Source organism: Coenobita brevimanus, chromosome 23, assembly GCF_032717465.1.
Source record: "Coenobita brevimanus isolate Jiangsu-jjx chromosome 23, ASM3271746v2, whole genome shotgun sequence".
NCBI classification, from domain to species: Eukaryota; Metazoa; Arthropoda; class Malacostraca; order Decapoda; family Coenobitidae; genus Coenobita; species Coenobita brevimanus.
This window is the reverse complement of record NC_136976.1, coordinates 53,881,649-53,907,891: the sequence shown is the minus strand read 5'-3', so window position 1 is coordinate 53,907,891 and position 26,243 is coordinate 53,881,649. Positions and strand designations below refer to the sequence as shown.

The window sequence follows — 26,243 nt, the reverse complement described above, 5'->3', positions numbered from 1 at the left end:
TGCAACAGTGCGGCGAAGAGACAGAGGTTGAAGGGAGTCAGTAAGAGGAGGAGAGTTAATGAGACGAAAAGCCTTTAACTCCACCCTATTGAGAAGAGCTGTATGTGGGGAGCCTCCCCACACATGAGAGTTGTACTCCACACAGGGGCGGATAAAACCCCTGTATAGAGTCAACAATTGTGCAGGGGTAAAGAAAGAGCGGAGTCGGCTTAGCACACCCAATCTCTTGGAAGCAGATTTTACAAGAGATGTAATATGATCTTTCCAAGATAAGTCCCGAGTAAATGAAACCCCAAGCATGTTCAAGGATGATGCAGGATTAAGCTGAATATTTTTAAACATTAGTGGGTATACCTGTGGAAGATTTTGTCAGGTTGATAGGTGTAAGAACTGAGTCTTAGATGCATTAAAGACGACCATATTATTTTTACCCCAGTCAGAGATACGAGCCAAGTCAGACATTAGGTGTGCCATAGCCTCATCCCTTGTTTGTTGAAGTAACTGTTGAGATGGGCGTTGCAGGAACCGAATGGAAAGGTGAAGGGTGGAGTCATCAGCGTATGAGTGGATAGGGTTAGATGTACAGCTTAGAAAGTCATTGATGAATAAAAGGAAGAGAGTTGGTGATAGGACAGAGCCCTGAGGAACACCACTGTTGATAGATCTAGGAGAAGAACGATGGCCGTCTACAACAGCGGCTATAGAACGACCAGAAAGGAAGCTAGCGATGAAGGCACAGATAGAAGGATAGAAACCGTAGGAGGGCAGTTTGGAAATTAAAGATTTATGCCAGACTTGATCGAAAGCCTTTGAGATGTCAAGTGCAATGGCAAAGCTTTTGCCAAAGTCCTGAAAGGAGGATGACCAAGAGTCTGAAAGGTAGGTGAGAAGATCGCCAGTGGAGCGTCCCTGACGGAACCCATACTGACGATCGGAGAGAAGGTTGTGATAGGAAAGATGCCTTAAAATTTTTCTATTAAGAATTGACTCGAACACTTTTGAAATACAGGACGTTAAAGCAATTGGACGATAGTTGGAGGGTTGGGAGTGGTCACCCTTCTTTGGGACTGGCTGAATGAGAGCAAACTTCCAGCAAGAAGGAAAGGTACAAGTTGACAGACAAAGGCGAAAGAGTTTGCCTAGGCAGGGTGTAAGCACAGAAGCACAGTTCTTGAGAACAACAGGAGGGACCCCATCAGGCCCATATGCCTTGTTAGTACTGAGGCCAGTGATGGCAGAAAATACATCCAATGAAGAAATTTTAATGTCAGCCATGAGGAAGTCAGAGGGGGGAAGTGATGGAGGAACAGCACCGGAATCGTCTAAGGTGGAATTGGAAGAGAAAGTCTGTGCGAAGAGATTTGCTTTTTCAGTAGAAGAAATAGCTACAGAACCATCAGAGTAGAAAAGAGGAGGGAAGGATGATGAGGTAAAGTTGTTAGAAAGATTTTTGGCAAGGTGCCAGAAGGAGCGGGAAGAATTCGAGTTGGAGAGTTGAGAGCATTTAGTATGGATGAAATTATTTTTAGTAGAGCGAAGAACAGACTTAGCACGATTCCAGGCAGAAACGTAAAGATGATGTGATTCAGGGGTGGTTTGGCTCCGGTACCTTTTGTAGGCCTTCTCCTTGTTGCGGACAGCATTAGAACAAGCGTGATTAAACCAAGGCTTTCTTGTGTTAGTCAAAGGATATGAGAAAGGAATGTATGCTTCCATGCCCGAGAGAATAACCTCCATAATGCGCAAGGCACATTCAGATGGCTCACTGCCATGGAAGCAATAATCATTCCATGGAAAATCAAAGAAGTACTGCCTGAGGGCCTCCCAGTCCGTGGCTCCAAAATGCCACAGATGACGTTTCCCTGGAGGGTCCACAGGCCGTACCGGAGTGATAGGACAGGTTAAGGTAATAAGGTTGTGATCGGAGGAGCCCAACGGAGAGAAAAGATTAACAGAGTAAGCAGAAGGATTAGCTGTGAGGAAGAGGGCAAGTATGTTGGAGCTCTCTTCTCCAAGGCGGTCAGGGATACGGGTAGGGTGCTGTACAAGCTGCTGTAGGTCATTAAGGATAGAAAAGATGTAGGCTTGTTCACCAGGTGGATCCGTGAAAGGAGAGGAGAGCCAAAGGTGGTGGTGAACATTGAAATCTCCAAGAATGGAGATTTCAGAGAAAGGAGAAATGGACAGAATGTGTTCCATCGTAGAAGTAAGATAGTCGAAGAATTTTTGATAGTCAGTAGAATTAGGGGATAAGTAAACAGCACAGATATATTTAGTCAGAGAATGACAGGAAAGCCGAAGCCAGAGTGTGGAGAATTCAGAAGAATCAAGTTCAGGAACTCGAGAGCAAGATAAGTCGTTGCTCATGTATACACAACAGCCACCTTTGGCTTTGAAATGAGTATAGAGAAAGTAGGAGGATACAGAAAAGGGTTTGCTGTCAGTTGCCTCAGACAGCTGAGTCTCCGTTAGAAAAAGAAGGTGAGGTTTAGAGGAGGAGAGGTGGTGCTCAACAGAGCGAAAGTTAGAGGAAAGGCCGCGAATGTTGCAGAAATGAAGAAGAAGAGAGTCAGACAGTGGTTCCAGGCACCTCGAGTCGTCACCGGGAGAGGGGCGGACGGTGGGGGCATTTATGGTCCCCCCCCATGGGGACTCCGAGGCTAGATTAAAAGACGCCATTTTTGTTGAATTTAGAATAGGAAGTGTAGTGTGTACTGTGCATGTAGTTTGATGTAGATAGTTAGAGAAATTTGTACTGGAGAGCATGCTGGCCTACTCTCTGTGTAACTGAGACACTGAAAAAGTTCAGCAAAGGGGGATGGTCAGGAACTAGTCCTGAGGGCTGATGAAACGGGAACTCCAGCACTCCCTGTCATCAGCTTTCCATCCACCTCGGGAGTACTGCCCTGCTCGACTGGTGCTACAGTCTGTTGAGAATGAGGTGTTCACTTATTTTGGATGGTGTGCTAAGTATTAGTGTTATGGGTCTGTACGAAGAAGGGAGTGTTGGGCCTTTGTATAGTGATGATTGTTCCATGTTTCCAAATAGTGAGAATGCTACAGTGTGCATAGGAGTAATTGCTGATGTTTGTGAGGGCCTGGAAGCCATGTGGCCCTAAATGATTCAGGTGCAGGTTGTTGATGCCATGCAGCCCTGTACTTGTAGAATTCTTTGTTTTCCTAATAACATTATGTGTCTGTTTTGGAGTGAAGGGATTGCATTGTCACCAAGCAGAAAATACTTCCTGTGGAAAGGACTGCCCATGACTAAATGATATTGTTATGTTGAACAGAGTATAGCCCTGAGAGTTAATGACACTACTATGTTGAGCAGAAAGCATAGGTTAGCAGTAATAATTTTTGTTATATTTGATATGCCGGAGAAAGGTAAAAATCACTTGAATAATACAGTGTAATTAAATGAGTTTTGTGTGTGTGTGTGTGTGTGTGTGTGTGTGTTTACCTAGTTATGATATACAGAAAATGAGCTATGCTCGTGGGGTCCTTTCTCCTTGTCTCAACAAGTAAAACTTTACTTTAAACTCATTTAAGTTTTTTGACTGGACGATCTCTTTGTCCTTCTGCCTGCAGGTGACTTTACATTCCCTCGTGTGTCTTTCTTTCCACTTCCTTCTGCCTATGGGTGACTCTACATTGAATGACAAGCCAAATGGTTTCCTGTACACCAGGAAATCATTTACCACTCAGGATGGTAACCATATAACCAAATTACGGTGCCTGGTGGTTTAGTGGGTAATTAAGGTGCTCCAATCGGATTGAGCCTATGAAGGTTCATATCCAAGGGATGGTTGGGGTTTATTGCTCACATAATATCACTCAGGGATGAGTGAGGCTGGTCACTCTCAACTTAAATGTCAGGACCAACTTGCCCAGTACCTGGGTTCCTACACTTCTCATGGGGTGACATAGGATTGGATGATGGATGGATGGATGGACAATCTCTTTGTCCAGACTATTCCACAGGTCAGTGCATCTATGTGGAAAACTGTATTTCTTGAGATCCTTCAAGCAACGTGTCTTTTTCAGTTTCTTTCCATGTCCTCTTGTTGCTTCCCCATCCCATACAAACAGATCTTCTTTGTCAATTTTGTCTACTTTCATCATGGCCCTGAACACTGCGGTCATATCACCCCTCTCTTCTTTCTTCTACGGAAGGTAGACCCAGCTTTTCTACTCTTTCCTTGTACAATAGATCTGTCAGGCTACTTGGTTGCTACCTTTGTATTCTCTCAATCTTGTTTATATCTTTCCTTTTATATGGAGACCACACTACTGCTACATTTTCTAGCATGGGGTGGATCATAACCACTGACAATTTTTTCATCATCTCCTCATCCATATAATGAATTGCCACTCGTATGTTTGTCAAGAACTTGTACGTCTCTCTGACAGTCTTATTGATGTGTTTTTCAGGTGACAAATTATCCTGGACAACACTCACAGGCCCTTCTTTTCTCTCGTGTTTGTGATTGGTTCCTTTCCCATCGAATAATTCTGTGATGTCCTCTTGGTACATTTACCCATTTCCAGTATTTTGTATATTAAATTTCATTTCCCATATCTGGCTCCATTCATAAATCCTGTCTAATCTTCCCACAGCATTTTACAACCCTCTTAAACATTACTTTCCTCATGATCTTTGCATCATCTGCAAACAGACTTGCATAACTTCATTCCGTCTGCTATATCGTTTGTGTATATCAGGAACGTTACGGGCGCCAGCACCGAGCCCTGCAGGACTCCGCATGTTACTTCCCTCCACCCTGACATCTGGTCCTTTATGACTGTCCTCATTTGTCTGTCTCTTAAGAAGTCTTACATCCATTCCAAGAGGTTCCTCTTCAGTCCTCCTGTGTGCTCCAATTTCCACATTAATCGCTTATGGGTTACCTTGTCAGAGGCTTTCTTTAGATCTATATATACACAGTCTGCCCAACTCTCTCTCCCTCCGAAGCACATCAATCACCCTTTTGTAAAAGCACAGCACCTTAGAGACACATGACCTCCCAGTTCTGAATCCAAGCTGACTTTCTGCCAAAATGTCCATCCCCTCCAGATATTTTATCCATCTGTCTTTTAAGATTCTCTCACACAATTTTGCGACCACGTTGGTCAGGGACGCTGATCTTCACTTTAGGGGTTCTTCCTTATTCCTTCCTTTGAAAAATGGTACCACATTGGCCCTCTTTCATTCCCGAGGCGATGCCCCTTCTTCCCGAGAACACACAGTTAAACCATGAATCTTATCCACCAGTTGATCTCTGCATTCCTTCAGTACCCAGTTAAAGTTTCCATCAGGTCCTGGGGCCTTCCTTACATCGAGAGTTTCCAGTAATTTATTCACTTCCTGCACTTCCACTTTAATATCTTTTAGCACTGCATTTCTAGTCACTCCCTCCCCCTGCACAAAATCACTTTCTTTGGTAAAAACAGATTGGAAACATTTGTTCATTATTTCAGCTTGCATTGCCTCATATTTATGAACCTTTCCTTCTGCTCTCATTTTATTGGTTCCTTCCTTTGGTTTCAGTTTCCTATTAACTGACCTATAAAACAATTTAGGTTATTCCTTACATTTGTCAGTTATACCTTTTTCAAAGTTCCTCTCTTTCTTTACATGTATTTTTGCATATTCGTTTCTAGTTCTTTAATACTCTTCCTTTGTTCTGTTATTACCTCTCTTTCTCCATTTATTCCTTCCCATATCCCCTTCATTTTTTGCTGTCATACTTCTGTTAAACCAATCCATTTTCCTGTTCTTTTTCCCCCTTGCTCTTGGCACATATTTTTCCACACCCGAATTATAAAGGTCTAGAAAGATATCCCACTTCTTCTACATCTCTCTTGTTTCTCTTAATTTTCTCCAGTCCGCAGTGAAGTGATACTATTAACACATTGCTATGCAACATGGCCTTTGGTTAGGTTTTACTTTAAACCAGCCTCTTCCATGGGTTTTACAGGCCTTCAAGGTTGCATATGCCATGTCCGATATCAAAATGGGTTATCCATCCATCATCCAATCCTACGTTCCCCCATGAGGAGTGTAGGAGCCCGGGGCTAGGCAGTTGGTCCTCACATTTAAGATGAGAGTGACCAACCTCACTCATCCCTGAGTGGCATTACGTGAGCAATAAACCCCAACCATCCCTTGGATATAAACCTTCATCAGCTCAATCCGATTGGAGCACAATAATTACCCAGTACCCACTAAACCACCAGGCGCCAAAATTTGGTTATATGGTTACCACCCAGTGTAGTAAATAGTTTCCTGGTGTACAGGAAACCATTTGGCTTGTCACTTAGTGTAGAGTCACCCATAGGCAGAAGGAAGAGGAAAGAATGAAGGAATGAAAGACAGAAGAGGGAAAGTAAAATCACCCGTAGGCAGAAGGACGAGGAAAGATGGAAGGAAAGATGGAAGGAAAGAAGGATGGAGGAGAGGACAGGGCTGACGCCCGAGAGCAGCACTACATTGAATAAGTTGATGGTGTACATTTAATATTCGAGTATAAACTCATACTGTATTAAAAACTTAAACTCATGTTACCGTGAAGTTTATAAAATAGGTTAAAGGAAAGTTACATTTTACTTAAGTCATCACAGCAACTGTCAGTGATTAAAAACCTCCAAAAAGCAGTATCATCTACATCTGACATCATCAGTTCATAAACTTCATCCTGGGTTAAAGTTTCCATTTCTTCATCGTAAGGATCATACTCTGAATTCAAAGGTGTAGCTTCGGCATTGGCTTCCTCTTCCTCATCTACCCACAAATTGTCATCTTCTGTGACATCCACTAAACTGGATATGCCACATTTCTTGAAATAGTTAATAACTGTGTCCACGGGAATATCATTCCATGCCTTGATATTAAAATCACAGCTCATCCAGACCTGAAGCACATATATTCTGACCACTTGTATATGACTTTTTACCACTGATCATCCACTCGTTCCATTGCTCAAGGATGCAGTCTTTAAATGGTTTATTCAGACAGACATCAAGTGGCTGTAGGACTGAAGTTAATCCACCAGGAATATTAGCAATGTCACTGTTGTTTATCACTGTTGGTAATGAGCCCTGCTTCAGATCTGGCAACCCTGCGCTGGGTGGTAATTTGTAAACAACGGTAACAAGTAACAACTAGCCAGTCGCTACTGAGACACACGATGGTGTTCATGGCTTGGGCTCATGAGGTTACTAATCTTTCTTATGTACTCATGACCGTATCCATGGAGATATATTTTATAAAACTTTGCCTTCATATAGAAAATAAGTTGTGTTTGATGGTGATGTTAGTCATTTCAGCAGTTTTTGACAGTATATGTACTATCTACAGGGAAACAATGGTCAAGGTGTTTGGCGATGTTCCCTGTCAGGCCTATGGATCCCATAACCACAGGATGTAGAGGTTAGGATTTTATACCTGGTGCTTAGGACGACCCCCAATTTTGGGGATTTTTTTACGAGGTTCAATAGTCGCCCTATACACCAGCAAGTACGATATTGGTTAATATGTGCAGGCATGCATAGTTGTTTTCATATCTCCCAAATCTACCTGCTTTAGTAAAAACCAATTGGTAATTTTTGTTTAGTACTTCACAAATATCTTTTTCATTGATATAGATTTTCCCCTCCTCCATGACTGACTGTACTTTATCTTTGACTTTTGTTTCGTTTCGTATGTAGCTGTAAAACAACTTTGGCTGATCAATACTTTTATTTATAATGTCTTCCTCAAACTGCCTTCGAGCTTCTCTCCTTATCCTTGTATAATTGTTTCTTGCCTGTTTGTAGTAGTTGTATGCTCTCTTGCTTTTATGTCATCTGTATCTGATCAACAGCAACTCTGTTTTCTTTTTTGCACTTTTACAATTAGTATTAAACCACTTCTTTATCCTTAATTTTGTTTCTTTGTGCTTTGGGACATAATTCTGGACTTTTTTGTAAAATTCACAGAATTTTTTAGATATAACTTTTTGGCTCCTTTTCCCAATCTATATCCTTAAAGTACTTCTTGAGGTCATGATAGTATCCATTCTCATAGTATAGCCTGTTTTTGTAATTTTCATTATCTCTGACTATATCATATGCTATCCTGAAATTGTAATCTAATACTGCATGGTTGCTTTTGCTGAATGAGGATGATGGACAATACTGTCAATTTCATTTTCTTGCCTAGTAAATATGAGATCTAATAATGAGGGGTCTTCTGGTTTGCTTTTTCTGTTGTTCTTTACATGTTGTGTTAGGAAAAGCTCTTGTATAAGATCCAGGAGCTTTTGATCCCAACAACTTTCATAGCTTATTGCATCTAGAGTATTCTAGTTTATATTTGTTAAAATCTCCTCTGTGTGTGTGTGTGTGTGTGTGTGTGTGTGTGTGTGTGTGTGTGTGTGTGTGTGTGTGTGTGTGTGTGCGTGCATGTATGTGTGTGTGTGTGTGTGCATGCATGTGTGTGTGTGTGTGTGTGTGCGTGCATGTGTGTGTGTGTGTCTCTGTCTCTCTCTCTCTCATCCATATATTGTCTGAACCATGTTCCATCATATTACATTGGTGTAGTTGGTGTTGGCAACCATCATCCACTCACTTGATGTAGTGCTGCCTACTTCTTCCTTCATCTTTATCATTCTTTTTTTCTGTCTGCCCTCCTCTCTTCTTATTCACCCATCTTTCCTCTTTCTTTTTAGTACTCTTCTTTCCTTTTCAGACAGCCTTACATTGATTTACAAGCCTAATAGTTTCCCGTGAGCCAGGAAATCATTTACAATGCCGGATGATAACCATATAACCAACCCATACGTGTTCTGTACATGTCAGTAAGTGGGCTGGCAGAGGGTTAGTGCCCCTCCACATAAAATAACTTACTGTAAGACAAACAATCACCCCTTATGGGATTATGGGGTCTGGTTATAGATAGATAAGCTTCAGGCTTCCTATATAAGTACAGTCAATCCTCGTAAATCGTGGCAATTTGGGTCTGGACCACTGCCGTGATCTATGAATTCCGTGATTTGTGAATAATAACTCGTATGTGAAAAATTAATTTGGGTCTGGACTTCGGCCAGCTCGCCCCCACAGCACCCTACCTACACTTATGTAGACACCATCAAACAATCATACAAATTTAGGAATATGCAGTGCATGTATTAAGGGATCTCACCTTAATCCTATGATGAAATTGCTTAAGTGAATGGAGTGGGGTGGTGTTGGGAAGAACTTAGAACCTCTCAGCACTTGTTCTTCCCAAACTCTTTCACCAGCTTTGAAAACTTCTCTCCCCTCTCAGCACAACAAATGAGCCCCAAACGTTGACTGTACGACAACTGCGGCAGCTTCTTGACGCCATACTGCTTAGAGCGCTTCATTGGGGAGTCGGGAGGGGCCATGGCAGGTAGGAGGCAGGGGGAAGTTGCACAAAAAAGGCAGGTAACTATCGTACTCCATGGCAATGGTCTGTAGTGTGCGGACTGGCGGGACAAGAACAACAACAACATGGCGGCATTAGTGTGCACACTTGCCACCGGGGATGTGTGGTGATTGGTTGTTGGATCGCGATTTTCAATTTGAATGCCACGGTTTACGATTCTCCTCGGAAAAGGCCCACTTGGGTGCCCAGATCCGTGATTTTCATGACTTAACAGTGATTTAAGGGTGCCGGCAGTCTGACAGCCACTTAGCCATGATTTATGAATCCGTGATTCATGAACACGCAATTTACGAGGATTGACTGTATATGATTATCAAATATACTGGACTGCATGTTGATGAAGAGAGAAATGTTACTGTAAGTGCAGCATCATTATACAGTGGAAGATCCTAAGTCGCGGCAGTATGAGACTGAGCACACACCACGATTTGAGAATTCTGTGAGTTAGAAATAACTTATCTTATGGAGAAAGTTACTTTTGGGTCTGTCATTTTGAAAAAGTTGCCCCCTTACCCCCAAACTTACATCACACTGGTCACCAGTAAACACTAACAACCTGGAAAAGAAATGAGTAAAGCTTATTTAATAGGAATGAACAATATTGTAAGAGTCTTCCTTGACTCTGACTGACAACATTGCTTGAGTGAACAGGGGAGAGGGGAGTGGTTCCAAGGCTTGAGGCAGACTATGGCCTCACAGCATGAGGCGAGTGTGCTTCCGCCTCCGTGCCACTTCCTCCTCATCAGCCTCCCTCAGGAATCCCTCAAAGTCCAGTGCGGAGACAACAGAAGCAGTGTCATTGTAAGAGTCATCGATTCATTGGGATTAATTTTTACCAAACAGGTGCAGCCTTTCCATATTTTCTTTTGAAATGAGGCTTTCACAGGTTACTTATTATTCCTGGCCTATCACGGCTATTGGGTGTGTTTATAAACTTATCTCTGAAAGCTATAAATGAAGATTTAGAATGCACGATACACTGACACGTCTACTCGGAGCGGTGGTTGGTAAACAATGCGCCAGTTGGAGAGATTGTCCTCATCGAGTCTGTAATGATGGGCAACTTTGGCTTTCTGCTCACTGTTGTCAATTTTCCTTATTACATATAACTTTTGGATGCAAGTTAACATTAGTTTCATCGTCTTCCCCATCCTCATGAAGTTGTAGGCTGAGGAGGGTTACAGTCAGACATGGTAACACTGGGCAGGCAGATGAAGTATAGAGAGAAAATAATCCTCATGTAAATTACAGCGGAACCTCATGTTGACAACAGAGAGGAGACAGTGCACTGAACCTGGCACTGGGGCATCAAGTACGCAAATCCTTCATGCATCGGAGGGAAGCACTGTGATTGGCTTATAGTAAGTGCTTTGCTTGAATATGATTGGTTTAGTACTTGCCATGCTTGACTACGATTGGTTTACGCCTGGCTAGATGCACGGGCTTGAGGGAATGGTATTGCGTATTACATGAGGCATCAGAAAACCATCACCTTTGAGGCTTCATTCGCATATTTTGTGCAATTTCCATGAGTTACTGATATTGCAAACTTGCATGATGTCACCATGTACAGTTAAAGTCCTCTAATCCGGCCACGAATAATCCGAAAATCCCAATACTCCGAATTTGTCGAGGCGAAATTTTTCAAGAATTTTTGGTCTTTTTGAATATTTCTTTTTTTTTTAATTTTTCTGGGCTTCATCTGAGGATTTATCTGGCTTGGACTTACTCTTGGTCTTGGATGTACCTGCATGCAACTATTCATCTACATTTCTATGCATTTCCGGTGAGTAAAACAATAACTCATATCATTGTAGGTGTTTATGTAATGATCATTAACACTCATGATCACTAATTTCTGCATAGAGGTGCCCCCTTCATATCCAATATACTCAGGGAAAATGGCAGGGGGGGGGGGAATGATATGAGCTCCACCCGCCTCTACCCCAGCTCCCAGCCCTCCCCCATACCCTTACTTATCCCAACCCTCCACTTGTCATTTTTAACTGGCATTTACATCTCAAGCTAGCCCCATACTTTTTACTCATAGTCACATTACCAATAAACAAACAAAACACTAGGATATGTAAAAAGTATATACAGTAATATAATTATGAACACGCTGCAGCAAGAAATAATGCATTATGGTAATCCCTCCAATATCCAATGTAATAGAGGCAAAGGCATGTCGGGGAAGTGGTTTTGTCCGGATATTGGGCCCCTGCCACCAGGACTGGTACTGATGAATCCTAACCCAGCCTAACTTTGAAAGCCACCTAAATAACTCCCTACCGGACATGCCTAGCACCTATTTAAGACCCTATTCACACCAATAATGGACATCTATCTATCTATCTATTGCCAGACGCCATAATCCCGTAAGGGGTGGCCATTTGACTTTGAGTTATTTGTTTTACAGGGAGGGGCACTAACCCTCCACCAACCCACTTGCTAATACGTAGGGAACACGTATGGTTTGGTTATATGGTTACCACCCAGCGTTGTAAATGGTTTCTTGGCTTACAGGAAACCATTCGGCTTGTCACTCAATGTAAAGCTACCTGAAAAGGAAAGGAAAGCAATAAGAAGTGACAGGAAAGATGGGAGAAATAGGAAGAGAGGAGGACAGACACAGAAAAAGAATGATAAAGGCTAAGGAAGAAGCAGGCAGCTCTACATCAAGCGAGTGGATGATGGTTGCCACCACCTACCACCTATAATGGACATAAAGCATGAAATAAATGAAAAGGAACCAGAGAATGAGGAATTAGAAGTGAGTATGGAAAATTTTTAGCAGTGTACAGGGTACAGTACTTACAGCATGTCTGTGGCGGCCTCATATAAGGCTCTGGCAGTGGTGAAAATGCTCATGAAGCACGTACAGTAAGCCAGTGTTGTGCTGCACTTAATTCTTTGCACTGTGAATTATAATTGTTATACACTTCACATTCTATTCTAAATTGCGCCACGCCAGTTTCAACCACCAGTTTGCACTCCACACTTAATCCTTTGCACTCTAAATTTTAATTTCTTAACACTGCACAACACTGTAAATTCCCTTGTGGTCTAGTTGCAAGGTATTGCAGTTTATTCACTGTTTATTCACAAAAATGAGCACGTACGGTGTTCATTTTGATGAGCATCTACTCATGATGGTAGTTAGCCGGTAACTGGGGAGGGAGAGGAACAGCAGGGGGCCTGTGGCCTTGTGTAAACACAGCTGTTTGGGCGCCAATTTCAAATTACGGGTGGGAAAAAATTTGGATTATGGGGGGATTATTTTTTTTGCTTTTTGGCCATTTGTGGGTTCCGAAGGTCCAGGCCTAAAATATCCGGGTAGTGGGGTGTCCGGTTAGTGGCCGTCTGGATAATAAAGCTTAATGTTGACAGTAAAACAAAAACGTTAACAACAGCCACCCCAGGCCTCATGCTTCGGTGCTTGCATGCGTGTGTGTGTGTGTGTTTGCAAAGCAGTGCACCCAATACATGAGGCCTGATGTGGCCATTGTTAACATTTTTGTTTTACTGTCAACGTCATAATGCATTAATTTCTTGCTGCAGCATGTTGATAGTTATATTATATACTTTTAACATATCCCAGTGTTCTGTTCTTGTATTAATAGTGGGGCCAAGAGTGTTAAGCATGAAATCAGCTTGAGATGTAACTGCCAGTTAAGAATGATGAGTGGAAGGGGAGGGAAGGTATGGAGGAGGGTTAGGAGCTGGGGTAGAGACAGGTGGAGCTCATTTCGTCCCCACCTTCCCTCTTCCCTAGGTATGTAGGGGTAGGAAGGGGGCACCCCTGAACAGAAATTAGTGATTGTGAGTGTACATATGTCTAATGTTTTCAGAGGTCCCTCCAAGTAGTCCAAAGACCCTCAGTCTGCTGCCATTCGGATTACCGGACTTTTACTGTATTATGAATCGCTATTTAGGATTGCTTGAATTAGGAGTTCCACTGTACTTTTAAGTCCTTCAGCCCAAGGACATCTCTTTTATTTTAGTGTACAAGGAAAGAACTATGTATGAATGGAATTTCACTTGGAAACGACACAGGGAGTGAGTATGTGAAGTTTCACAATTACAATCTTAAGAAAAACAAATAAAATAGCTTTCCTTCTCTTTCAGTATTTGTTATATCCCCCATTGGCCTGTGGATGTTTAATTGCTTCTTGTGTGTAGTGAATTTTTGCATCAGAGAATTGGGTAGAAAAAGGGTGAGAGTGCATTGCGAGATGGATGCTGTGTACCCATTGTAATGGAGGAGGGATGCAAGCAGACAAGGAACAGTGACCATTGTAACAACGATAGAAGAAGAAGAAAAATGCAACACTGTGGTGAAAGCGAGAGGTTGATGGGAGTCAGTATGAGGAGGGGAGTTGACGAGACAAAAAGTATTTGACTCCACTCTCCATAGAGAGCTGTATGGAAGCCAACCCCCCCTCCCTGCCTTCTTCACATTTGAGAGTTGCACTCCACACAGGGGTGAATAAGACACCTATAGAAAGTCAACAGTTGAATATGGGTAAACAAAGTACAGCATCACCATTGCAGACCCAGTCTCTTGGAAGCAGATTCTGCAGGGACTGTAATGTGGTCTTTCCATGATAGGTCCCAAGGTAAAGAGCCCAAGGATATTATGGGATGAAAGACAGATGTGTGTTGTTAAATTTAAAGGGTAGTCTTGTGGAAGATACAGATGTAGAAATTGAGTTTTTGGTGCATTAAAAACAAGTTTTTTTTTTTTTTAATACTCTAGTAAGAAATTATAGCTGTTGGCTACTATGCCTTCAGGCTCAGCAGTTGCCATTTTCTTCAGTGCAAAGTCTGCCTAGTTACCTGAGTCTGGGTACAGCTGACAAGAGGAGTGCCTTCACACAGTTGCAGTATTATAACCAAGCAGCGAGCCTTGGTTATATAAATGTCTCCAACTTCCTCCCTTGCCTTCAAAAGGAGGATGGTGGGGTGGAAGAATGGGACAGTTTTAGCCTGCAGTCCATCAGGTTCATGTTTAGATGAATTAGGGCCACAACAACATCACTTGCAATCAATCATACACAGTCTATGGTTGACAACTTCAACTTTGATGCTTTGTTTAAGGTAGTGATAGATGGACACCCAGTGTTTTTCCATGGAGGAAGTATTGTTGCTATTCCTGAATGATCATCTTCAGTTTTGGATAGGCTTTTTGAAATGTAGGGAATACATACAGCCCACATCAATTCTTTCAGGATCAAAGGGCTCTCATAACCAGGATAAAATAATCTTATACTAATAATAACATACAACAAAAGGATATCATCATAGTGAACAAGTTAACCATATGAGTATGGTCAATAAAAAGAAATAAAATATTTCTGAAGGCTAGACAAAAAATTTTTTACCTGTGCATAATAGTTTACAAAGACAGGTAAAAAACAGCCAGACCCATACAAACCCAGGAGGACTCATCATATAGAAGGACCAAAGGCTAGACTACCATTGGATAGATCACACCATAGTCTAGATCATTTAAGCCATAGGAGACTACCCTACATCCCTGGCATCATTTACATGATAAAAAAACTTCTCCAGCCACCTCCTGACTTCAGGTGATGGTTGTGAGTGGTGTAATTTGAAGCTTATTTGACCTGCAACTGAAAGGTCCCAGATTCTTATTCTCATATCATATATAAAGGCTCCAAGCTTGCATGGGTCAGCCTTGGTCACCTAATGGCAGCTCTCCACACTGCTTGATCTCTGGCAACCTACCTATTCAGTTCAAGTTCTTTTCAGTCTGCCTCTCGCAGCCCTACCCCTGACATTCACACTTCTCACTTTCTGCACCCAACTGCCATCCTTCATCCTCTCCACATGTCCAAACCATCTCAATCTGTTCCTCCTCATCACTGCGCCAATACACTCCAGTTCCATCCTTCCTCTCAACTCTTCAACAGTAAACCTAGCACTCCAGGCCTCACATTCAAAGATGCACAACACACCAATCTAATCATTGTCATTTCTGTACATTTGAGCCTATGCATATCCTCTTCCTTTACTGCCAAGGTCTCAGTACCATACAGCAGTACATTCATAACATGATGCATACAAAGATCCCTTAGCATGGAGGGAGAGCCCTCTCAATGCCAGGAGAGGCAACAGCTCTCAGAACTTCCTCCAACCACTCCATACCCTAGCCACAGAGGGTTTTCAGCCCCATCTCTTGCACATGACATGCCCTCCAAATAATAAAACTCTTCCACACATTCAAGAGACTCACCAGCAAAATCAGTCCTTTCATGCCTAACAATCTCTATATGCTTTCCCTGACACAATGCACACATGAAATCAGCATTATCTCACAGTCTATCTTTAATACCATTACCTCTCTTATGCTCTCAGTTATCATAAATACTGCACAAGATGGAGTTACTTCCCACACATTTGTGGCTAACTGCACATTACCACTCTTCTTTTATTTTGACAGTGCCACCACCAGTCTTAGATATCACCACTATTGTTTTATCCACATTTACTATCAAACCCTTGTGCTCATTATATCTCTCCACATCCCTTTCATTCTCTGCAGTCAGCACTTAATCATCACCATACACCTCCCATGGGAGTCCATTTCTGAAGTCTTATGAGAGAGCTTTAAGCATCATGACAAACCATTAGGGACTCTGACCCTTGATGCATGCCAATAGTCATGGACAACTCACAGTCAAATCTCCAGTCACTCTCACTTGGGTGCAAGCACCCACATACCTAGTATAACCACTAACCAGCCACTCCTCAGTCCCAAGCTTTCTCAATGCCCACTTCAGCATCTCTGTAGGGACTCTGTCAAGTGCCTTCTCCACTGCATCTCTCCACTTTCTAAATCTTTCCTTCACATCCCTTTCATTCTCTGCAGTCAGCACATAATCATCAGCATACACCTCCCATGGGAATCCATTTCTGAAGTCCTGTGAGAGAGCTTTAAGCATCATGACAAACCGTAAGGGACTCAAGACTGACCCCTGATGCATGCCAACATTCATGGACAACTCACACTCAAATCTCCAGTCACTCTCACTTGGGTGCAAGCACCCACATACCTAGTATAACCACTAACCAGCCACTCCTCAGTCCCAAGCTTTCTCAATGCCCACATCAGGATCTCTGTAGGGACTCTGTCAAGTGCCTTCTCCAAATCAACCAAAACAAAACACAGATTCCTTTCCTACATATTTTTCCTGACGCTGGCAGACAATGAATATGGCATTAGTGGTCCCTCTGTTTGGCATTAAAAAAAAAAACTGCATCTCACCAGTAGTTACTCTCTCCCTAATCATACCTTCTAGGACTCCATTACTTTCATTATCTGATCCAAAAGTTTTATGCTTCTATAATTTCCTTCCAGGGCATCACTCTGCCTCTTGTTCACATTTACAATCACACTCTTCAGTCAGTCATCTGGGACAATACACCCATATATAATCTTCCTTATCAGATCTGTAACTAACCCCTTTCTTATATCTCCTGAGGCCTTCAGCATTTCAGCAGTCAACCCAAACACCTATGCCACCTTCCCCTGCATCCTGTCTATTACTCTGCTCACAGTAGCAGCATCAATCAAAGGCCAAGGGCCATTCACTGGATGGGCTGACTCCAAACCTTCCTTGTTCTAGTCAAACTGCTCAACCAGCAACTGGTTATAATACTCTTTCCAGGCATATTTAATCTCTTCATTCTCTATTACTACCTTTCCCTCATCATTCATCACACACTGCTAACCTATGACATCCCTGTTTTCTCATCTGATTTACCTCCTTTCAGCATTATTTAGGTTATCCAGTAAAGTCTTCAAGACTCAGATTTTGCCCTGTATACCTCCTTTATAGCCCTACACTTGACAGCCAAGTATTTCACTCTGTTACCACCCTGTTTCTACTTCAGGAAAAGCCTTCCTTTCTCCTCATCCCACCACCATGTTATCTTATGTCTATGTCTTGGAAGGCCCCTTGTCCATCCACACACTGAATCAATATCTCTCAGATTGTCCTTGAGAGCTCTGTACTGTTCATTTACACTTCTGTCAATAGCTTCCTGTTCAGCCACAACTCTACTCATCTTACTATGGAAGGCATCTCTCACTACTTGGTTTTTCAACTTCCATATTTTCCTTCTAGGTGCATAGGTCCTCTTGTTCACCACCCTCTCCTTAAGCATCATGTCACATACCACTAATTTGTGTTGCTGCACACACTCTTTGCTCCCTCTAACTAAACATCCCTCATCAACCTCCTATCAGTCTCTCTGACCAGGAAACAGTTAATCTGGATACTGTTTCCCCTAGACTCATATGTAATCAACCTACTCGCTCTTCCTAAAATGCATGTTGCACAGTCATGGTAGTTGCCTCCCCAATTTCAAGTATCCTTTTCCCTTTCACATTGCTCATACCATATGCGTATCCTTCATGTACCCCTTCACATCCTTGAGCTTCTTCGTCCTCATGATCATTGAAGTCCCCTTCCAAAACTACATTTTCATCATTCCCATATCACTTACCACACATATCAATTCATCCCCAAATCCATCTTTTTCAACATCTTCCAAGCCAGGCAGTGGAGCAATGAGCATACACTGATATCAATAAAATTAGAGGTCTACCCACCAATATTTTCACTGCTTTAATCCTTTCATTCACTGCCATTACATTCATGACACATTCCAAACATATTTCTTCAACCAGCACACCCACACCACCATATCTATCATTACTACTACGCCAAAATAGCTTGTACCTACCATCCTTCTTGGCAGTCATTCTGGCTTAACCTCCTCACACCTAACATCCTGTACACAACCAACATCCACCCGCCTCCTATTCATAGCCTCCACCACTTCCTTCGCTCAACCCTTCAAACTACCCACATTCTCTGAAGCCATTCTGAATCCATTGGGTGATTTAATTTCCCCAGGCTTGCTCCATTTTCTCATTTCTTTGGTCATTGAAATACCCACCCTGTGGAGCGATCCCGACACCACCACCCCAGGAGGACATGGGGAGGTCACCCCCACCCCAAGAGGAGGTGACGGGGAGACGCATAGGTGTCCCGTGCTACAACGACTCATCTCCCCTGTGACCCTATGCCTCTCTTCCACGCAGCCGAACCCCCAGGAAGTGCCCCGACCAGATGCAAATCCCTCTGACAGGGAGAGTGCTTGCCAGAATTGGGGTGAGACTTGCCCTTTGACAGTCCCAAGTAGGCCCTTGGTAGCAGCATCCACCGGACCTGCCTCCACAAAAGGAAGAGTGACCACCAGAGCTCACAGACCTACTTTACCCCAGGGGAGCAGCGGCGCAGTAGTATCCACCGAATCTACTGCAGGAGGAGTGTCCACCGGATCTCCTTCTGCCACCCACCTTCGGGAGCGGGCGTCTCGGACCGTCAGCCAGACGACCTTCGCCTGCAGTCCCCAGGAGGGCAGATGGCCAGTGGTAGTGTCCACCGGATCTGCCACCAGGGGAGAGACCACCAGTCGTCCCCCAGCTGCACTTTTCCCCCAACAGCAGGAGGTCAGTAGAGTCCATCGGACCTGCTGCAGAAGCCAGAGAGCCCTCCAGGCTTTCCCCTCCTGCTGTCCCTGAGACGAGTGGTCCCCCAGCAGTGTCCCCTGGACCTGTCAGCCTGAGGGAGTGTCCCCCAGATCTCCCTTGACCACTAACCCGGGAGGGAGCCTTGGTAGCGTCCCCCGGACCTACTAGGCAGAAGGAGTGTCCTCCGGATCTCTTTTCTCTGCCCTGGAGTGGAGCTTTGGCAGGGTCCGCCAGGCCCACCAGGCTGAGGGCACATGCCACTGGTCATCCCTCCTCCACTACCCCGGAGACTCCCTACGAGGGTGCCGTCTCTGGCTTAGCCTGCCCCTCCAGAGGCCAAACGAGATGCATCCCTGATGGCCCTCCTCCCGCACCGGGCCATCACCTGTGTTTACCTGTGACGTAGCCCTGGGCATGCCCCAGCGCCCGCCAACGACCCAACCAACACTCTGCAACACTCCTGCTCCCCCTCCCTCATTGGAGAGTACCTGGAGTGGACTCACTGCAAGCCTAGGTGTCCTGTCCCTGCAGCCAAGGCCCTGACACCCCCAGCAGCTGACGGACTCCCCCAGAGCGAGCGGCCACAGTCAACCCATGATACCCTCTCCCTCCTGGCAAGATCGTAGCCTCCGGACATCGAGGGGCGCCTTGCAGCCAACTCCAGGCCCGGACCAGCCAGGACCTGTCCCCAGGACTCCCACCACGGCCAAGGGCCGGCGCTGTGCTGTGTGCCTCTTAGCCCTGTGCAGCCTGTCTAGAGGGCCACCACACTCCCAGGGCCCCCACCAGGAAAGGGCCACCCACCACACAACCCTCCAGCTCAACCCGGACACCTGAGTATGCCACCCAAGACCCACGCCATTATCAAGAACGCACCCCTGATGGCCCTCCTCCCACACCGGGCCATCACCTGTGTTTACCTGTGACGTAGCCCTGGGCATGCCCCAGCGCCCGCCAACGACCCAACCAACACTCTGCAACACTCCCATATAACCCCTAGAGCTACAGACCCTGTGTGAACCCCACCTCCCTTCATCTAGAGTGTCGTACCCCTGGGTATCACAATAATCCCCTTCCCTAATGTGTCCTCAACCCCGGGCGTGTATCCCCTGTGCGACATTCATACTCGACCCCTGTGTAGTGTTCTCTATCCCCCCCTTGCACCGCCCCTGTTTGTGATCCATTGTGTATTGCTCGACACAGCTGTGAAACACTATACCCTGTGTGTAACATCCATGCCCCTGTTTAATATTTGTGGCCCCTATATGTCTCACCCATTCCCCCCTATTGTTATATCGCGACCCCTGTGTCATATAGGTGGTGACTTACATTGTCGTAGTTCTGTGGAATATCCGTCCCCCTTGATATATATATATCTGTACAAAGACTCGTACGGTATACCTTGTTTGTGATATATCTAAGTGCTGTGTAACATACCATATCTGGGTCACAGGTCGTGCCGTTCCCCGTGCAGTATATATCTTGTTTGTGTTATATGACGTGTTGTGTGTTATACTATGTGATATATATATATATATATATATATATATATATATATATATATATATATATATATATATATATATATATATATATATATATATATATATATATATTTTTATATATATATATATATATATATAGAGATATATATATATATATATATTTATACATATTTATATATATATATATACCTGTATATATATTAAAATGCGTGGCTTGAAAAACAGTGCCCCCGGAACCATAGTACCCCCGACGACAGGGCAAGCCAAGAACAGCGTAGTGTGCCCACAGATACACCGACACCCCCACACGGACCCCATGGGGTGGCCGCCACCAGCCACCACCACTCCGGGCAACAGCGACACATGTCAGCCAGGGCCGTGCGCCCCTGTGACATGCAGCCACCACGCCGCCGCCACCGTAGGAGAAGGACACTACCTTCGCGTAGTGGAATTGCTGAGCCGGCTAGGGGTGGAGTTAGAAACTATACTACAGACGCCGCCCCTCTGGTAGAGACGATCTATGGTCGCTCCCAAAGTGTTCCGGTAGAGACGATCTATGGTCGCTCCCAAGGTGTTCAGGTAGAGACGATCTATGGTCGCTCCCAAGGTGTTCCAGTAGAGATGATCAATGGTCGCTCCCAAGTTGTTCAGGTAGAGACGATCTATGGTCGCCCCCAAGGTGTTCAGGTAGAGACGATCTATGGTCGCTCCCAAGGTGTTCCAGTAGAGACGATCAATGGTCGCTCCCAAGGTGTTCCGGGAGAGACGATCTATGGTCGCTCCCAAGGTGCTCCGGTAGAGACAATCTATGGTCACTCCCAAGGTGTTCCGGTAGAGACGATCTATGGTCGCTCCCAAGGTGTTCCGGTAGAGACGATCTATGGTCGCTCCCAGGGTGTTCAGGTAGAGACGATCTATGGTCGCTCCCAAGGTGTTCCGGTAGAGACGATCAATGGTCGCTCCCAAGGTGTTCAGGTAGAGACGATCTATGGTCGCTCCCAAGGTGTTCCGGTAGAGACAATCTATGGTCGCTCCCAGGGCGTGCAGAGTAGAGAGACATTCCCACGGCAGGAGACTGGAGCCCAGGCTTCCTGTCCCAGAGTGACCCAGACAGGCCTCCCAGCCTCCCCTGGTCTCTGTACGCTACGCCTGGCTCTAGAGCAGACGCACCTGATGGACCCCAGTGGAAGTCGCTGCCGCAGCTCTCCCATGTCGGCGCCCCTAGACGCTGGAGACCGCAGTCCCTATTCTCTCTCGGCTCTCCCCAGGACACCCGGACGTGATCTCTCTACGCCCCCACGACGCCGGGACCTATCACAGAGGTTCCTGGAGCTATTCGGCCCCAGTCCCGAGGGCCACATGCCGGAGCCAAGTCCGGAAGCCACGGGAAGTCCAGGACGCGAGAGGACGCCCTTACGAGCTATCCCGTGCCCTCTCAGCACGCCTCGCATTGACGGTGCCCCTAGCCCAGCATGATCACCGATGACATGTTCCTGCCTATCCCCCTGATGAATACATGTGATATTGTAGCACGAGTGATTTAGGTTAAGTGTGATTTCCCATAATGTAAGTATTGTGCAGTGATTTCATATAGTGAATATCGGGGTAAATCAGATCGCAGTGAGAAGTTAAAGGACGAGAGTGTGGAACAAGATCTGATTGACTATACGTGTGAGTGACATCTCTGTTATATAATTAATAAGCCTGTGCCTATAAAGACATACCCCCATTACTGTGAAGGAATATTGTGAAAGGAAGTATTAATAGTATTCTCTCCTTCCCCCTCGCTGTGGAACAAGATCTGATTGACTATATGTGTGAGTGACATCTCTGTTATACAATTAATAAGCCTGTGCCTATAAAGACATACTCCCATTACTGAAAAGGAATATTGTGAACGGAAGTATTAATAGTATTCTCTCCTTCTCCCACGCTACCAATAAATCTTGTTCACCACCTGCTCTCACTCCCATATCTCAAGTAAGTGGTGAGTCAAGGATAAAATCAATTACCAAAGTATTTTGGCTAGTGGAAACCATATAAACTTCACGGCTAATATCTGCCGCCTTCCAGTATTACCATAACTTTCCCCTAGCCGTCACAAGTCACTCCCCGCACCTCCCCTATCTCCTCCTAGTGAGACTCAACCCCCTCCCGCGCCCCCGCGCGCGCGCCTATATTTACTGCACTCCTGATACATTAGGATTGCTTGTGTTGTCATTAGTATCAGAGAAGCAAGTATCCTGCGAGATACCCATATCCTAGATAAGGTTTTATATTGCTATATATTGTGCTGTAATATCTGCTGATTTGTCCTGTGTCTGACTGTGGTAATATATGTGTAAAGGTTGTTGCCTAGAGTTTTTGTGTCCTGCCTCTTTTTATTGCACTAGCTCCAGTCTCGAAAGAGGACCCCGCTCCATGTTAGGTGAAATAGGAACGAGAAGTCGAGCCTAATTTCACCTAGCATTACATATATATATATATATATATATATATATATATATATATATATATATATACAGTATATATATATATATATATATATATATATATATATATGTATACTGTATATATACAGTATATATATATATATATATATATATATATATATATATATCTGTATACAGTAGGTTCGCGCAGTGCGCGTCATCACAGTGCGTGATTCGCATTGTGCGTGAGTGACCAAAAATCATAACCAAAAACCCTTGAATGCGCGAGTTTACCGCACAGAACGTGAGGCAGAGGCAAGGAGTGGCTCAAAAATGCCATTTTCTATTAGTGCGCAACCACCCCTCACACAGCGCGTCACGTGTCGTCTGCTCCTGTTCCTGTTGAGGATGAAGAGGATGCAATGTCAGAAGTGTCAGCATTGGACTTTGAAGGGTTTATGGCCGAAGTGAGTGACTTTGATGCTCCTGGGGAAGGTGCTCAAGAGCAGTCTGTGGAGGAAAGTATTGGTGCGGTGGGGAGTGCGGCACTGTAAGTGTTGCCGCGCCTCGGAACCCCTATTATTTAAGGTCATCAGGCCTGTTATCTACTGTTGTTAAGGTGACTACCCATAGTTTTGTTATTGTAGCTATAGCTTTAGTACAATGAAAAATATGACCTTTATTGTCTCTAAGGGCCAAAAAATGTCCAGGTATGAGGGGGTACCACCCATATGTAATTATTCCCATAAGATTATGTATTCCCAGTACGCGAATTCCCACTGCACGAGGTCGTGGACTGCCCAATCTCTCGCCCACTGTGCGAGCCTACTATATATATATATATATATATGTTTGTGTGTCTGTGTGTGTCTGTGTACAGTAATATTTTGTGTTATACAGTGTTTGTGATTGTTATGCAGCATATTCTGCGCCCAACTTCTTGGGTTCAGATACGGTGTGGGCCTTGGGTTCTTTCTTCTGGACCGGGCTAGAGTATACAGACAAGGGATAGGGCTTAAACACAGGCTAACCTGATCTACATGTATATTACCTTACAAACAATACAACTGTTCACACACAAGTACATGGACAATCCTGTATAAAATACAAGTATGCTATATGACACAATACAGTATAAAATACAATTACACTATATATCACAATACAATACACACAGGTGGCCTGAACACAGTATGACACATGACACTATGTATATCACAATACAGGGCACACACAGGCATGAACATAATATAACACGACACGGTATATCACAATACAACACGCACATGTAGTAAGAACGCAATATAACACAAGTCACTGTATATCACAATACAATACACCTATTTGGTACAAACGCAATATAACACAAGACCCTATATATTACAAAAGCATAGAACACAGAGTCAGGTCAGGTATGTATTGCAGAGAGAGGGAACAACACGCTTGACAACCGAATGATGGTTTGCTACATTGAAATGTACTGTCAATCAGGTATATCACACGAGTCTGTTGCATGGACGTATGTGGATCACTGGGTGGATATTCCACTGCACTAGTCTACTGTATGTCACCACTCGTAAGGCATAGGGGTCGTGATGCACATGTGAGGGATCAGAGGCATTACACAGGGGAGTGTGGGTATTACCTATGGGGCAAGGGGGGGTCGCACACAAAAGAGGGGGGAAAGGGACACAAAAGAATGCACTAAAATACCCACCGCCGCCGGACCACTCACCCCGCCACCCCCCACCCCACCACCACACCACCACCCCAGGAGGACACCATTGCGGGGTTAGTGACCCAGGACAAGAGGGTCACCAGGACACCCCTGTCCAGAGTACCTCTTCCCCGCAACTGTCACAACCAGGTAAGCGGAAAGAGACAACCACCCTGCGAGCGTGGCAGCCTTCACCAGGTTCGGGGTGGGACTGATCCAGAGTCAGTCCCAGGCAACACCGCGGTACGGCCACCGTACGTACCGGGGAAGGAGCGGTCACTGTACGCCCTTCAGTTGTTTTCCCCCTGTGACACTGCCATCACGGCCACCGTACGTGAGGGGGAGGGAGCGGCCACCTTACGCCCTTCAGTCACAGCCACCTCTGGGGACGGCCTCGGGACGTTAGTTATTGAACACGCCCCAACTGGCAGAGACAGGAGTAGTGGAACCACGATCACGGCCACCGTACGTGACGGGGAGAGAGTGGCCATCGTATGCCCCTCATCCACTATTTCCTCCTACTACAGGAGTAACACCGCATTCACAGCCACCGTACGTGACGGGGAAGGAACGGCCACCATACGCCTTTCAGTTACTTCCCGAAAGTGAGGCAGGCCCACGGCTACGGCCACTGTACGTACCAGGGTAAGTAGACCCTCAGCTACGGCCTCTGTACGTACTGGAGAGGGAGCTGCCCCTGTCCTCTCTCCTGCCTTTTCCTCCTACAGGAGTAACATCGCGTTCATGGCCACCGTACATGACGGGGAAGGAGCGGCCACCGTACGCCCTTCAGTTACTTCCCAAAGGGCAGGCAGGCCCACGGCTACGGCCACTGTGCGTGCCAGGGTAAGTAGACCCTCGGCTACGGCCTCAGCAGGCACCGGAGAGGGCACTGCCCCAGTGCACCCCTCTCCTGCCTTTTCCTCCTTCGGGAGCAGCACTGCCAGCACTGTCTCAGTAAGTGCGGGGGAAGGAGCGGCCACCGTACGCCTTTCAGCTGCGAGCCCTAGGAGTCACGAAACCGTGTTCACGGCCACCGTACGCCCCTCATTCGTGATTCCAAAGGTCCTCCCGAAGCAGGAAGTCCCTTGCATGGCCGACCCCCTTCCTCTTGGCTGCGCGGGACGCCCTTTGTCTCCTTACAGGAGCGGTTCCCCGGTGGTGCTGTCGGAGTGGTGGCATGGCCCAGTCCAAGCCCTACCACCTACACCTGGGAGGTCCCTGTCCCTGACGGACACCCGACGGAGGCGGCGCCGCAGTTCACCCCTGACGGCGCTCTCTCCTGTAGGCGGCCACAGCCCCCGGACTCCCAGGCCTGGCTAGCAGCCCCCAGGCCCAGACAACCCGGGTTCTCTCCTTGGAGCCAGAGGCGCCAGGCCCGCCTCCTGCAGCTGTTTGGCCCTAGTCCCGAGGGCCACCTCTCAGGTTGAGGCCCCCAGACCGGAGGGCCTCCCTGCACCCCACTGACGAGGCTCCAGTGTGAGGGCCTCCTCTCAGGTCGAGGCCCCCAGCCAGGAGGGCCTCCCTGCACCCCAATGACGACTATGACCCGGGCAGTGACGCCCCTGCG

General features: G+C 45.4%; 1 protein-coding gene across 1 annotated transcript in view; it reads left to right on the top strand.

Annotated features, from left to right (window-relative positions):
- LOC145392712 (uncharacterized) overlaps window positions 1-19,645 on the top strand; it is a 152,384-nt gene extending 132,739 nt beyond the window's left edge. The window contains exons 9-11 of the mRNA XM_080267013.1: window positions 18,588-18,998; window positions 19,156-19,321; window positions 19,443-19,645. Coding sequence (XP_080123139.1) covers window positions 18,588-18,998; window positions 19,156-19,321; window positions 19,443-19,645 — 780 coding nt within the window. The remainder of the gene's footprint in view (window positions 1-18,587; window positions 18,999-19,155; window positions 19,322-19,442) is intronic.
- Window positions 19,646-26,243: the final 6,598 nt, after the last annotated feature.